This window comes from Cavia porcellus, unplaced genomic scaffold (assembly GCF_034190915.1).
Source record: "Cavia porcellus strain 051 isolate PalLab524CR breed Dunkin Hartley unplaced genomic scaffold, mCavPor4.1 scaffold_20, whole genome shotgun sequence".
NCBI classification, from domain to species: Eukaryota; Metazoa; Chordata; class Mammalia; order Rodentia; family Caviidae; genus Cavia; species Cavia porcellus.
The window spans coordinates 6,992,678-7,006,830 of record NW_026947503.1 but is presented as its reverse complement, the minus strand read 5'-3'; the positions used below and the strand labels follow the sequence as shown (position 1 = coordinate 7,006,830).

At 36.1% G+C, this 14,153-nt stretch overlaps 1 protein-coding gene across 4 annotated transcripts in view; it reads right to left on the bottom strand.

Moving 5' to 3' along the window:
- Fbxo15 (F-box protein 15) overlaps window positions 1–14,153 on the bottom strand; it is a 77,727-nt gene that overhangs the window by 48,765 nt on the left and 14,809 nt on the right. For all 4 annotated transcript variants that reach the window (XR_010041363.1, XR_010041364.1, XM_063231444.1 and 1 more), the window contains exons 4-8: window positions 13,132–13,374; window positions 12,399–12,608; window positions 8,330–8,456; window positions 6,636–6,718; window positions 5,545–5,687 (exon numbers count right to left, since the gene is read on the bottom strand). Coding sequence is in view for 2 of the 4 variants with exons in the window: in XM_063231444.1 (XP_063087514.1) it covers window positions 5,545–5,687; window positions 6,636–6,718; window positions 8,330–8,456; window positions 12,399–12,608; window positions 13,132–13,374 (806 nt within the window). In the remaining 2 variants the exon portion in view is untranslated. The remainder of the gene's footprint in view (window positions 1–5,544; window positions 5,688–6,635; window positions 6,719–8,329; window positions 8,457–12,398; window positions 12,609–13,131; window positions 13,375–14,153) is intronic.

Here is a 14,153-nt window from a genome sequence, read left to right as displayed (position 1 = left end):
AAATGTCAAACCACATGCCAAATACTCAATCTATTGGACAAATAACTAGTTTTATTTTTGCCATGTAATGTTACAGATAAAGATTCATATTAAACCAAAATTTTGTTCGATAAAAGTACTTAATCACTTGTGGACAGGACAAGACATTATAAATGTTAACCTGACAAAATTAGAAAGTGGTACAGTATTATTTCCCTTTTAAAAAAACTAGCAAGTTCATATGCTAACATCAACAGTGTAAGAACAAAATTTACAAAGCATTGGTTGGAGAGGGGTAGAGATATTTAATGCACTGAACTGTCAACACCAGTAGTTACTATATCAGATGGATGGTAGTTCACACAAGTCAATTTGTCATTGAGTTGTGGACAAAAATAGACTACATATATTCCACATTGATGGATCTGAAAACTAGTAAAAAACTAAGAAAAAACAGCAAAAGAAAAATGCCGAGAAAGCATTAAAATTTCCATAAAATATAGACAGCGATAGAAGTGAACTACATTCATAAACTTGTTAAATTCCCAACTAATAAAATTCTAATTGAGTAAAAAAAAATCAATCTCTGATCCAAGACATTCACATTTATATAAAACAAAGACTAAAGGTTTTAAAGGTCAGAGAAACTCTTTAGGTCATAGAAATGAAAAGTAACATTTTCATCACACAGAAATAAGGATATTAGAGATTAGAGAAGATGACAGCTTGCTAGGTTGCTGGGTGGACAGCCTCTCTGGAAAAATAGCTCAGACGTTGGAATTTGACAACATGGAGAGGGCTGGACGAGAGGAGAGGGACTCTCATGAACCCAGGAGGAAACTGAAGTTAAAAGAAAAATAGGATGAGGAAGGAAAAATGTAAAGTGGAGGGCTGGAGCCCAATGCGCTCACTGAGACCGGTCCATGCTGTGCTGGGAGCACCATAGAGCCGGGTGATTCAAGGTCACGCTGAAGCCACAGTCACCAATAATGGGAACTGGTAAGTCCCAGGCCCTTGGTGGGAGGATGCGGTGCTGTGTGGAGTGGAGCCAGGTGGAGAACTACATTGATTCCCGGTGAGTGCTGGAGATTGAGTCCTGTGGTGGGTGTCGCTGGCTGGAGGACATCTTGCAGTGGGGCAGAGCCTGGTACCACGGTGGCGTCAGTCAGCTGCCCCTGGCCCAGAGAGGACTGGTGGGATCTGCTTGGGCTGAGCCATGCCCCTGGTTGGGACTCAATAGCCAGGGACAAAACTGTCCCAACCCTGTGACGTCTGCAAAGCACAGGCTAAGTTGCTGAAGGCACTTGCAGGTTGACTGGCTCAGAGGCTAGAGGCTATCCTGCATCGTCCCTGCATGCACCTCAGATAACAGCAAATTGGAGAGGCAGCAAAACCCCAGTCAGCATGCTTCAGAAAAACTATAAGCAATACGGAGAGGGACAGGGACCTCCGTAACACACCTGTCTGAAAGAAACTAGAAACATGACAAGAGATAGAAATAAAAAAAAAAAAACCCTCCAGCCGCTGACCCTGGGAAAATAAGCCCAGGAGAGCTAAATACGAAAGCGAACCAACGCAGCAATCATGCCATATTAGCCACACCATCAGCAGACATAAAGAAAGACCTTCGTAACCTCATAGATGAACTTAAAACTGAAATTCTAATCCAAGTGAGGCAAGATATAAAAAGATTAATTAAAGAAATGCTAAGCCCCTCCCAAGAAAACACAGATGGAAGAATGGAGGAACCCAGAAAAGGAAGAGAAACCTTTGATGAAGAATATAAACAAAACCTAGAATACATGAAACAGATACAAAGAGATTTCCAGGAAACTAAATACTCCATTGAAAGCTGGCAAAATGCCTTGAAAGAAACTAAAGTTAGCCTTTTAAAACTTGAAGAGAGATTTACAATGTGTGGTCATGAAAGAAAAGATCTCTTAAAAATAACAAGGAACCAGGAAGAAACAATTCAAAGGCTACATGACTAACTGAAGAATAAAAAACATGAGCAAAGAAGCAGGAGTAACCACAAATGAATTACAAAGACTATTCACAGATATAATTAAGGAAAACTTCCCAAGCATAGGAAAAAGAAATGATATCCAGATAAATGAGGCATACAGAACTCCAGCCACCTACAACCAAAACAGATCTACACCCAGACATATAATAATCAAGATCTCACAAATCTACCACAAGAACAGAATATTAAAAGCAGCCAGAGAAAAGAAGCAGATCACCTACAAAGGAAAAATCATCAAAATAACAACAGACCTATCAACACAAACTCTCAAATCAAGAGAAGCCTGGGGGAAAATAGTCCAGCCCCGAAAGAAATAATCTCCAACCCAGATTGATATACCCAGAAAAACTCTCTCCTGAAATTAATGGAGAAATAAGATATTTCCAAGACAAGGAGGAACTGTGGGAGTTCATGGCCACCAACCCAACCCTACAAAAATACTGAAGAACATTCCAGACAGAGACAGAAAAAAAGTCCTACAATGTCTCCAAAGTTGTGTTTTTATTAAAATAGCTATGTAATGCTATGTTCAATTGTATTATGTCTGATGATGTAGACAATTCTATTGAAAATAACAAGAGAAAGCCTAGTAATTACTGTAGATCACTTAATATTGTGGTCTTATATGTCTCTTTCATTTCATGTTTTTCTAGGAATTCATTTTGTCATTTTGTTGTTATGATCTGTTTTTCCCTATAATACAGAAAGGATAGAGATACATGTAGAGATTCATACATGGGGAGAATTTCTAAACTATTTACGGGGACAGATTATATAATGCACAATATAATGAACATATACTCTGAAGAAAAAGAGACACTAAAAAACCCAGTGCTAATTTTGTAGCATTATGATATAAAATCTAGCAATACTATTATTCACTGTTCAGAGTGATATTAGTCTAGTCTCTTATGTTCAGTTTCAGCATACGTAAAGATAAGGACAGCTACCTCAAAGAGAATGAGACATTATGGCAGTCGTTGTTGACTTCTCCAATGTCAGGTCTTGAAGACCTAAAAAGCCTTCATCATCCTGTAATGATTTAATTAGTTCTATAATGTTCAGTATATATTCAATGTGTGTGAAGATGGGGACAACTATTTGGAAGAAAACTGGAGACAATAAGATAGACAGTGAAGATCTCCAGTGGACTTGCTTTGAAATCTGTATTTCTTTAAATTTTTTCCTTATGATCTGTTTTGTTGTTTAATCTTACCCTCTTTAAATTAAAAAAAAACAAACAAAAAAGAAGTAAGGATATTACAAAGTGTTTCCCATTTAACAGACAATGTGGTATTCACACGTAAGATTTTTGTTCAGTATCTTGATGTGGGTGGTAGTTTTACTGTTATAAACAGATACATATGGATAGATATATATTATATATCTATATCTTAAAACATTTAAAATTAGTGCATTTTATATACTTAAAAGTTCATTGAGCATTTTATATACTTAAAATTTATTTTCTTTAATCTTCAATTAAAGAAAATACATGTAGCAAAACAAACACAAATGCTGGTAAGGCTGCAAGAGAAAAACTCTTCTACACTGCTGATGGGAATGTAAATTAGTACAACCACTATTGAAATCAGTATAAAAATTGCTCAAAAAAGCTAAAAATATACATTCCATTCCACCCAGCTATAACCCTTCTAGGTATCTTTCTGAAAGAGTTAAAGATGAATTATAGTGATACTTGTATAACCATGTTTATAGCAGCATGAGTTGTAACAGCTAAATCTCAGAAGCAACTTACATGTTCTTCAATAATGAGTGGATAAAGAAAATGTGGTATTTATACACAGTGGAATACTACCTTGCCATAAAGAAGGATAAACTTAAGTTATTTGTAGGAAAATGGATGTACCTTGAGACCATGATGTTAACTGAAATAAATCAGACATAGAACCTTAAATATCACATAGTTTTTTTTACATGAAAAAAACAAAATACAAGTAAAATAAAAAATAAATAATAGGAAACAGCTCTTTTGCAAAAAGGAGGTGAAGGGAATGAATACATAATTAAAATGTTACATGCATATACCAACTCTTCATGATAGATGCAATTAATATACACTGCAAACATTGAAAAAAATAAAGGACAACTATGAACAACTTTATACCAACAAATTCATCAACTTAGATAAAATGGACAAGTTTCTTGAAAGACAGTAAATACCCAAAGCTCACACAAGAAGAAATACATAACTTAAGTATTCCTATACTGATCAAAGAAATTGAAATTGTGGTTTAAAATGTTCCCACAAAGAAAGCTCCAGGCCTTGATGGTTTTACAAGTGTCTATGTAAAATCTTTCAAAAATTAAAGAGGAAAGAATACTGTACTTCCCTGCTCATTTAATAAGAATAGCAGTAGGCTGAGGTAAAAGCCACATAGATGCTATAAAACAACTAGAAGAGAAAGAATCAAACATTAACCCTGTTTTTATGAGTTCATCCAGCTGATAAAAGAATATGCTTTATAAAAGCTCAGCCAACAGATACATAGAAATGATACAATTAGAAAATGGACATTTTCAAAACTCAAAAAAATTGATTTAGTAAGAGTCCTAACTGTATGTCAAATCTATATGTTAACTGAAAGACTTCAGAGGAACAGTGTTTGCAAGAAAAGGTCCTTACCATAAAGAGATCCAGTGTGATTTTGTTTGTTTGTTTGTTTTTGTGACAGGGTCTTACTCTGCAGTCCAGGCTGCCCTTGAACTCAGTACATAGCCAAGGTTGGCCTTGAAGTCATAGCTCTTCTCTTGCCTCAGCCTGTTAAGTGCTGAGATTACAGATGTGAGTCACCATGCCCAACTCGAACGGCATTTTTAACCAACTGATGAAATCTGGCATTCCTAACTATAAAGCAACTTGACATTATATGCCTCTTAATATGATTTCCCCCATAAAATATCCTTATCAAACATTTTTAATTTATGTAAGCCTTTACATCAAACTCTTAAGTTTACAGGGTACAGAATGATACCAACAGGAAATAGGCAAATACAAATAGGAGCATTTCTTCTATACTACTTTCCTGTAATTTAGTTTGAGTCGTCTCCTCTCCTCTCCTCTGTCTACCCCAGCCTCTGTCTTGGCTTTGACAAGTGTGGCAAACACTGATGCACTATACACAGCACAAAGACTATTACTGCTTTACTCTTTTCATGGATTGGTCTTACACTAGACCTGTTGGCACACTGACAAAATTTCTTTGCAAAAGAAATGAAAATGTTTGGAGAGGTGAAAAAGTAGTAAGAGAATATCTGCAGCAAAGATGAGCAAAGTCTACATATAGAAGGTAGAGCCACAGTGGTGAAGGAGATAAAGCTAGAAGCTAAAAAGAGTCACTTTAGTTAAGGTATAACACAATTTCTAAAGTAAGGTAAGGTCAGGGAATGCAGCTATACCAACGGATTATAAAGAAACCAGGTATGAGAATGATTCTTAACTCACATATAGAAATTGACTCCCTGTTCCCTACAACCTTCTTAATTTCATAATGAAACACAAATTAAATTAACTTCACCTTTCATAGTGAAGAGATTGCGAAATGTACTACACAGGAAGAAAACTCCACCACCATGCATGTCAATGTGGAGTTGGTAGCCATGCAGTCCATACTCTGGGTTGTCATCCAGAAAAGGAACGTGAGGAGGCAGCTCATAGGGGCTGAAAAGCAAAGCACAAACACAGATTTGTCAACCCCAGGGGTAAAATACTTGGATTGGAAATATTTCTTTAAAAAAAATTAGCACCCATTCAAAGCACTGACTCCTTCCAATGAGACACTACAACAATTTCAATAATCTCCCATTTAAAGAATTCCAAAGGACTTCTCTTACCAACTACTAAAAAAATAGCCACAAATATGAGTTCTAAAGGCAACCATAAGACTACCAGACTTCATATGTTTCTACAGTTTTTCTACAGTGTTTCTACAGTGAATGTGTTTCTGCAGCAATTACACAAGTCACTCCGACCCCAGTGTACTTCTTATGACTAGGATTAGGATATATTCACCAGGAAAATGCACCAAACAACCTATAGGTAGGCATCTGGGTGAAGACTCAAGCTAAGATGCACAAAAGCTTGTTCAACAAGAATTTACCATGTAAGGTAACACCACGTAAGGCAAGGCATTCAGGGGCTCTTCAGTCAACAGAGACGAATGTGGGTGAATCTATATCCACAGGTAAAGGGTGACAGCTATAGGTAAATGGAAAGTATATTCCTCACCTAATAACATTTGAATGTCTTAAAAGACAACCAAATAAAATACATCTGCAGACCAGAGTCTATGTGCCTTGCAAAATATAAAAATTCACATAAGTATAAGATTTTGAGTGATGCAGAGGTAGCATCTTGTAGTAATGAAGCATTCCTGCTTATATAAATATTTTTCTAGGCATAAATTCCTAAGCCAAAATAAACCAAATATATCATCATGAATAATCCAATTATAATAATATCAGCTAAGTAATTACACATGTTGGTCTGTGTCTAATGATTAAAAACAGAGTATTTTGGGGGCTATTCTCAGGATATTTAGATGACAGCAACTTCTAACATTCTGTACTAATATTCCAAATTTTAATTCACCCACATACAGATACATACACAGTGGCCGAGCCTAATGTGCTCCTCTCCACGAGATGATGGAAATGAAGATTTGCCATGACAAAAGCCAGTTCTTCCTCCTTCTGAAAGTTAATTTAAAAGAATACATTTTTCAACTGAAATATTTTAATTTTTCACAGTCATTGTGAAGATTGCAATACATTCATCTTGCAGATACATGCAGTTTCTTACAGCTATTAGATCATCACATTAGTAAGTACTAAGGCATTACTACTGCTAATATATTATTACTATCTAATAAGACTTGCATGTCATACTGACAGCAGGGTATGCAGTACCAAAAGAATTAATAACCTCATATCCTGATTTAATATTTTGAAATATCAAAATATTATATATGACTCCAAATATATATATATATATATATATATATATATATATATATACTGTCAATTTCATGCTGTTTTGAACTCTTTCAAAGATAAACACTGGAAAGACCTTCACAGACCCCAGATACCAGATTATTTCCATAAATACTGAACATTATTGGCCTAACTATTCCTTTCTCTAGCTGCTTAATTCTTCAAAGACAGTGGAAGTGATGAGATTCAGCTTCCTCACATGCCCATCAGGTTGAACAGCAGAAAATGAGACTATTTGGGAGCTGATCCATTCCTCCCCAGACTCATAACTAACACAAGCTGGTGTGAGGACCTCCAAAGGGCAACCCTGAAAGTGCCATTTTACATAAGCCAGGCAGAGGACAAACACAGACAGTTCATGTAGCTCTGCAGGCCAACACAGATCAATGATTCAGGTCATAAAAGCAGAACAAGCAAACTGCTGCTTCACTCACATGTCACTTTCATACAGAAAAGAAGGAAGAAAAACTGATTACCACAGTTGACTGAGAAAAGAAAAAGATACCAGTGAATAACACTGCATAAAGCTGTAAATCTCATTGTTGTTTTGTTTTGTTTTGTTTTGTTTTGTTTTGTGGTACTCATGATCGAACTCACAACCTTGCACTTGCAATGCAGGTACTTATGCTGCTGAGCTAAATCCCCAGCCCCAAAGCTGTAAATCTTGATTCTGGGTAGTCACTGAATATAGAGTCACAGTGCTATTCTCGGTATTAAATTTGTGAACTATTCTCTTAAAACATCCATAGCCAAAGCCACTGACTTAACCCAACTCTAGTATACAGAAGTCCTTTATGCTATTTGGCTTTTCACTAAGTGACTACCCAGAAAATAACTCCGAGAAAGAGTTAGCAATCAGTCTTTTGAAATAAGAAACCTATTTAGAGAAAAAGGATAATTCCTAGATGCTCAGCCCTGAAAGGCAGGGCATATCCCATGCCATCTCCACAGGTCAGAAGCATGCTTGTGAGATGACCACAGTGAACATCCTAGAGAAGAGCTGTAGCAGAGAAAGGACAGGAAGAAACAGAAGAAACAAAACGATAGGAAGGGGAAACGAGGCCGTTCTATAACATTAAAAAGATATAGCATTAATGAAACAGGAAAGCAGAAGTGACTGCAATCTGTGATAGCAACAGAACAATGGAACAGAGGGGTCATGTGGGTCATATAGCTAGGAAAATAAGATTGGTAAAGAGGTAGCTACTGAAAAGTCTTCAAAAGGAGTTTCATTTAGTCTCATACATAACTGGGAGCAACTCTTGGGCTATGATGATGAAATGGTACAATACATGCAAGATTCCATCTTACCTTCCATACCCCTACCACGAGACCAGGGTCTAGGCTGAAGATTCGAATAAGTCTGTCACAGCCAATCATGGTTGATTCATTTAAATGTCTTAGATCATACTTTGCAATTAAAGAATGCCATCGAGGTCTTTGAAAATCCATGTCACAGAAAGGAGAGAGAGAAAAATGAGCATTACTGTCTGTACCATTGCCAATTCTCAGTAGTGTGCATAAAATTGTTAAAGAACAAACTATATAAACTCAATTGCTCAATCATGCAGTGAGAACACAAAAACTTACATAAGTAAAAATTAAAATGGAGTCACTTAAATTTCTCAATCTATGTTTTTCTTCCCTTCCATTTTGTTCTTATTTCAACTCAACAACCTAGCCAGAGGTAGTTCAAGAATTAGGATGGTGATGAAATAACAATATCGTCTTCAAACCCCCCCCCCCGCCACAAACACCCAGGACAACAGTACAAGCAATATTCAACACTCAGTGTGTATTCCTACCTGACTGAAATACTGCATAAGCAAAGATAAAATAGTTTAACATAAAAAAGCAGGTGGTCTCGGTAGGTTATCTACCGAGTAGAAGTGCCATTCAAAGTTATTTTAAAGGACAATTCAGAGAAGTGAAAATGGAAACATTAGAAAATAAATTTAAAATAAAATCAGGAGCATTTTCACGAAGGAGGCACACTGTGAACTCACAGTCTCAAGTGTCTAAGAATAAACACTCAAATGTGTAAGCAAAGAGAATCTGACTCTGCCCTTCATCATAAAACTTAAAGATATCTACAGTGAAACATCCTCAAAACACTATGAGTGGTAGACACAGATGTCTGTCTTCTCAGGGATGACATGCTTCTGCCTGTCAACTAACAGAAGACAGCATTAGACCAAAGACCTTAAGGGGTGGGGGCCAGAGTCCAGAGTCTGCCCTTCAGTACCTAATGTACAGGCCAATAGGTGGTAAATATGCAGATGTTCAATGAAAAAATTTAAAAGGTCAGTATGGCACTGTTTCAAACCAAAGTGAAGGCTATAAGATACTACAAATTCACAGCTTCAATACTGCTGATTTTAGTCTTTCAAAAGAACTATCTGTGTTAAGACCTATAGCCCAGTAAGAAGAGATGGTCAATGAGCATATATATGTATATAAGCTACAAATGTACTTATCAAATGTGCTTAGAAGAGGATGAACACTGAGCTAGTGAACTAATGGTGGATTCTGGAGAAACAGAAGTGAAACCTTACATCCAATAGACAGTGACTGCATGCCACCTCAAACTAGTGTTCCCTCTGTGTGTGAAATCACCAGCCTCCTCAGAGCAGAGACTGGAAATTAAGGAGAAAATGTCATGAGTCCTTAGCGCACATAACAATAAATAGTGGCCATCGTCATCATTATTAAGGTAGAGAAAAGTTAGGCAGGGATGTAAAGAATCCTCTCCTCTTACTTTTCAATGTATCCAGACATAGAAGACACACAAGTCTGGCTGTGGAGGCATTTAAAGATACTCTGAAGATGTGAAGCATCCTTGTTTGCCTTGGTCTTACAGACCACTGACCCATTCACAAATGTGGGGAGGCACAAGATCCACTGCAAAATGGAAAACGCAAAATGAAAAAAACTTAGAAGTCCAAATAGACAGAAATGTTATAGGGAAATTCAATTTGCAAGTCATATCAGTGGTCTTTCACTGTTCCTGAAAAAAAAGTCCTCAACAAGGAAACAAAAAAGACCCAAATAAAAGTCAAACATGCTTTCTTGGCCATCACACAATTACAAACAAGGATCTTCACTCCTGCATGATGAATGTGTTGGCTCACAAACTTGCACTGAAAGACCGATCAAAATACATTCCTGAAAAATACTTCTAGAGTTGTTTAGGACAGTTGATCCAAGACTGGCTGAAGTCTATATGGTTGTAATGAAAATAAATTACATGAAATGAATCTCCCCAATAAATTTTCCAGCATTTGTCACTACAGGAAATACTATTCCTGAACTTGATGATTTTCTGGAACATAGTTTTTAAGTAAGCTTCACAGTTCATTACCCATTTAGTCTTTCACAATCACTTTAATTAATGTTAACAATTATGTCCCAATGCTTATAAACAACAATTCATGATATACCAAGTAACAAAATATGCACAGAATTTGTGGACTCCCCCCACAAATAATTTCATAGTGTATAAAAACCAAAGACTAAAAACCTAGTGTTCAGCATACTACCTTATAAAATTTCAGATTTATCTCAATAATGGGACTATTTAAAAAGATAACTGTCCCAAAATATTTTTAGTAATATAATGATTGACAAACAAAACACTGAATACATTTCAAAAGACAATGAGACCTAAACCTGCTCAAAGTATCCTCACACTGCTGCAAGAGGACAGCTTAGTGATCACTAAACACTCTCAAAGAGCCAACACCAGAGAAGAGCTGGACACAGGCCATTTCTAGGGAACCCATGAAAAAATGCTATCTTTCCTGGGGACAGCCAGTACTAATGTCAGACATCAACACCTTCCACGGCAAGGACAGATGTGAGAGACTCATGAACAGAACTGCAGTAAGAAAAGACAAAAAGGAAACTGATGAGGAAAATGCCACTGGAGATTTGTGGACCGCAGAGGGAGAGATCCAGGCCTCACAAGCAGGTGACTCCTGCCTGGAAACCAGCACCATGGGTAGGCACAGAGTGGAGACAGCCAGACCCAAGCCTCATTCTCTGTAAGTCAGCTCCATTCATGGACTGCAGAGGGAGAGAACCAGGCCTTACCAGGAAATGATCCCAACCTAGAAACCGTATCATTTCATTGTTTCATTGGGTTGGGTTTTATTCTCTCTTGTTTTGTTTGATTATGCTAAATCTGATGGCATGAGCAGCTATTTAAAAGACAGTAAGACGTATTATGGCAGTTATTTTGGATTTACTATCAGCTTATTTTGAAATCCTTTGTCATACTCATTGTTTTGCTTTTACTATTTGTATTCTATTCTGTACTGTTCAATTTTTACTATGTCTGAAGGCATCTGCAGCTATTTTGAAGACAACAAAAGGCATAATACAACTATTGTTGATTTCAGAAGGTTTTAAACTCCTGTATCACTTATACTGGTTTGTTTTGATTGGTTTATTCTGTTTTATTTTCCTTAGTTTTATCCACTTTAAAATTAAAAAACATGAAAAAAGAAAACACTGGAAATTCAAAGGACACTGAGGTAGTGAAGGAAGCAAGAGGAAAGGCAAGACACTAACTATAGAGAAATTAATTCTATGCAGATATTACTTCTGCCTTTGCCATAGATTTTCTACAAAAATTTATTATCTTGTTTGGGAAATAAAGAAGTTACACATGCCATCATCTAGCTGTTAAAAGAAAATAATTGAGAGTGACAAAGCAAGCATAAGAGATTTTTAGTAAAGACAGAATTGAGCCTTTTAGTGAATATGGACTCTTTATGAAGTCATCTAACTACAGGATAATAATAGGTGCAATGGGATGCTCACTGATCTAATCTATGCATTTTACAATGCTATCTTTGATCTTCACAACACATACATGTTAAATGCTACATAACCATTGACATCAACTCATTTTGCACATGTGAAAATGAAAGCACAGAAAGAATTATATACACCGGTCATATATCCAATAAGTTCAAGAGAAAGGCACATAAAATAACTGATAACTATGCTTGCAATCTCATATGTAAATGACAATTAGTCTACCACTTACTGAAGAAAAACAATGTAATAGCCTGATATATCTTTCTATTAAAACAATTAAAGCTAAAAACTTCAAAAGGTTCCATCAATAATTCAGCAAACACTGTTAACTAGTGTACCACGTTTTACTGTTACAGTAACCATGATAGATGAACCTAAATTTAAACCTAACCATAAGTGCAATAAACCTATTTTTTCTCAATTCCATTGTAATAGAATGACAGAAAAGTCTTAAAGATGCAATCAAATTAATTTATATTTTTTAATTACAAAAGAAATGCTACTTAATATTTGCCTGTAAGATGTTCTCATTAATAGTTCTACTGACAGTACTTACCCATGTTTGGCATAGGCTTTATACCGGTCCATAAAAACTGGTGTCATACCACACAAATTCAAGGTTATCAGTGTAGCTAAACAAGGCCAATTTTTGCCATACCACACAACAGTAACAGATGTATCATTTAAAGAAAAATCAACATGGGGAATGATATATTCTCTTCCATTTTTTTCTTTCAATATAATTCCCCAACCTAAGCCAGATAGTCTGCAGAAAGAACAGAAATGTTATTTCATTGCAGCAGAAAAAAATGCTAAAGGCAATTTTATATATTATCTCCAAAGCATTTATTTCCTTAAAAGTCAAAATTCTCAGAATACAGCCAACATAATTTTTAGTATGTCAACTTTTCCTTCTATAGACTTCTATAGACTTCTATAGACCTCCTCACTTAACACTCACTACACATCTATGATGTTCCAGGAACCAGCACTACACTGATAAGTAAGTATGCCCAGGAGGAAGAACACCTTGGACATCCTACAGCAGATCACTATCCTGCTTTACATATAAGACCATGTATCAGGGACAGGAAAACAGTGTGTGTGATATAGATAGATACACAAAAATATGCAAGACAATCCTACACAACCTAAGCTGTACAACTATCCTACGTACATAACTCTCTGAGCTGACACTGTCATTCTTTTTCAAAGTGGTTATAAGCTAAAAGGTTTCACAGTCCTGATCAGGAGCGTGAGAAGCCACTGTGCAAGAACACACCACATACCTGAGAGCCTCTTTGATCTTCACGGGAAGGCCTGTGTAAGGGCTGACAGGTTTGAGAACCTGGGTTAATGCTGCTTTCACAGATGTGATCTGTTTTGTAATATAGGTTTTCTTCCAATATCCAGCTTCCTTATCCTCAACGGACAGTAAGCTCACAGACACAGCTGTTTCCTCTACTGAATTAACTTTCCAATTAGATCTTTTAGGTGAAAATGCTGTTGCATAGATTCTGACCCAAATAAAACTGGAGGAAAAAGAGAAAATAATAAGAAACACTTCTAATAAGAAACACTGTCTACAGTAATAGTAATAATTAAATTATAAATACACAGTAATTTTTAAATAGTCCAATTATAAGAATAAGTCAAGCTGTGTATATGTCAAAGTGAACTGAAGTTTGAAACACAGTATTTTAAATTCACCAACCCCTAAAACATACTTTTAAAAGCCTATTTCTGAGCATCAAGTTTAAAGTGAGCAATCTCATGTTATACGGGATTGTTCAATTCTGTGCCATCCTATTCAATAATTAAAGAGACAGTCTGTATGGTACTATACTAGAAAAACAACAAAAGTACAAAAATAGTTACTCTTGTTTTACATATACATGCTTTTGAAAAGATCAGAAAAGATATGTAAATACACAAAGAAATATTAACAGTGAATAAATGAATTATACATTGCTTTTGCTTCCTATTTTTTAATTTTTCACCAATGAACATGCATTGCTTTCCCAAATTTTTTTGAGCGAGCATTTGTAATAACAATGACAGGGGTTTTTTGAGCACATGCTATTTGGTGAGTGCTGTTTTAAGCACTTCATAAACATTAAGTCATTCAATCTTCACAATAAATACATGAGGAGCTACTCCTTTTTCTGCATTGTACAGCCGATGTAAAGTGTTCCAACCCAGATGAGTGCATTCAAGTGTGTGATGAAACAGGGTTTTGCACCCATGCAGAGTTCAGTCTTTCCCCTGTACTTCACTATCTCCTCAGTAACACAAAGAGCTGGGTTTAAAG